The sequence below is a fragment of the Egretta garzetta genome, unplaced genomic scaffold, assembly GCF_000687185.1.
Source record: "Egretta garzetta isolate BGI_Z169 unplaced genomic scaffold, ASM68718v1 scaffold121, whole genome shotgun sequence".
Classification (NCBI taxonomy): Eukaryota; Metazoa; Chordata; class Aves; order Pelecaniformes; family Ardeidae; genus Egretta; species Egretta garzetta.
This window is the reverse complement of record NW_009258479.1, coordinates 18634-20355: the sequence shown is the minus strand read 5'-3', so window position 1 is coordinate 20355 and position 1722 is coordinate 18634. Positions and strand designations below refer to the sequence as shown.

Here is a 1722-nt window from a genome sequence, read left to right as displayed (position 1 = left end):
GCCTGGGGACCTGCCAGCATCCCTGCAGGCACAACAGAGGCCAAGGGGGGGGTCTCACCTTCAGGTCCGCAGGGAATTCCTCCTTCTTCACCAGCCCAGTGGCTGCCGCAATGTTGCCAGCGCCCGAGAACGCCGCTTCGCCCAGCTGGGACGCCTGCTCCTTTGCTTTCTCAGCCACTGCAAGAGCCGGGGGTGCCCGTCAGTGCCCCCCGTGCCAGGGAGGGGCGCCCAGCCACGACGCCATACCCCACACCACCCAGGGGGGCTGTTAGGGAGTCGCTGGGCAGGATCAGGCCCTCCCTGGTGCCCTGCCCGGGCGCTGGGGAGGGGAGGGGGCCAGGATGCTGCTCTGCAGCTGGGCAGGGAGTGTGAGCAGCCGCTGCAAATCCTTCGTTGCGGGCCCTGTTATGTAAGAGGCTTTAGCCGGGTGACATCAACCCCTCAATTAGCCTCTGATCTCGTTAGCACAGCCACACTCTCGGGGCCAGAGGGGTACCGTAGCAGAGAGACAGAGGGGATCGTACCTGAGGTGACACCTTGCACCACGCCTTGGGTTTTACTCCCTGGGGGTAGAAAGAGACAGAGACGGGGTTAGAGGGGCTGGCAGCCGGGCTCGGCCACGTGCCGTGCCCAGGACCCTGGCAGGGCTCTGTGAGCCAAGGCAGCACCCTGCCCGCATCCCAGCCCAGCCACCCCGGGGCAGCCGGGGGCTGAGCCCCCACCTGGCCCCCTGCAAAGCTCCTCTGGTCCCTGCAGGAACCTGGGCTGGGGCAGCACAGGGCCAGGGCAGAGACCCCTGGGCCCAGACCCATGCCGGGACACAGCCAGGCAGGGTGAACGCTGGCCGTGCTGCTGAACAAAGCCTCCTGCGGGAGCTGGGGTCCATACCCAGAGTTGGTGCCAACACAGCATGGGAAGCCCCACAGCTCGAGTGGCCCAGGGCTGGGTGCTGCCGCTGGCCATGGTGACCCTGCCAGGCTCCATTCAGGCAGAGCGACACTGCCCACAGGCACCAGGACACCCCATGGGATGGGAGTGGGGTGTCTGCGACGGAGGGAAAGGCAGAGGCTGGGCAGCTCCTGCAGGATGGGGCCTGGGAGCATTCCTTGAGCTGCTGGACCGCTGTCCAGGGCATGCACCCCTGAGCAGGGTGAGGGTCCATGGCAGGCACCCACCACTGCCCAGGGGGAACAACTCCAGGGCCTCAGCCCTCCTGCCCTCTGGAGCGGGATGGAGCCCCAGCCCTGCGCCCTCCCTCCTCCTGCAGGCAGGGGCGGCCTCAGCTCCCTCCCCGAGCAGCCCCAGCCCCACAGCCGGGCACACAGCCACAGCCCGCCTGGGAGCTGCCTCCTCCCCGCCAGCGATGTCTTCTAGGACTTGGCCCCAAATAGAGCCGGGCCCCAGGGGGCAGCGTGGAGGGACCCCCCAGTCGCCGGCTGGGAGCAGAGGAGATGCCGGCAGAGCCGTGGCATGGGATGCGCTCCAGGACATGGCCTTTCCGAGGGGGACAAACGTATCCCCAGCCTCCCTGCTCCAAGCCGGGCACATCGCAGCACGGGGGTCACCACCCCCATCACGGTCCTTCTGCGCTCCTGGCCCAGAGCATCCTCGGCGAAAAGCCGCAGGACCCTCGGGCTTAGACCACCGGGAGCCGCAGGGGGTCCGGTCCGGGGGGTTCCATCCCCTCAGCCTGGGGACCAGCCCTGCCCCTGCCCATCCTCC

The 1722-nt window shown here is 68.4% G+C and overlaps 2 protein-coding genes across 2 annotated transcripts in view; one reads left to right on the top strand and one right to left on the bottom strand.

Annotated features, from left to right (window-relative positions):
* The window catches only part of SNCB (synuclein beta), a 1705-nt gene extending 893 nt beyond the window's left edge, over window positions 1-812 (bottom strand). The window contains exons 1-3 of the mRNA XM_009643794.2: window positions 809-812; window positions 525-563; window positions 59-177 (exon numbers count right to left, since the gene is read on the bottom strand). Coding sequence (XP_009642089.1) covers window positions 59-177; window positions 525-563; window positions 809-812 — 162 coding nt within the window. The remainder of the gene's footprint in view (window positions 1-58; window positions 178-524; window positions 564-808) is intronic.
* A 98-nt stretch (window positions 813-910) lies between these two features.
* EIF4E1B (eukaryotic translation initiation factor 4E family member 1B) overlaps window positions 911-1722 on the top strand; it is a 3729-nt gene continuing 2917 nt past the window's right edge. The window contains exon 1 of the mRNA XM_009643783.1: window positions 911-964. Coding sequence (XP_009642078.1) covers window positions 911-964 — 54 coding nt within the window. The remainder of the gene's footprint in view (window positions 965-1722) is intronic.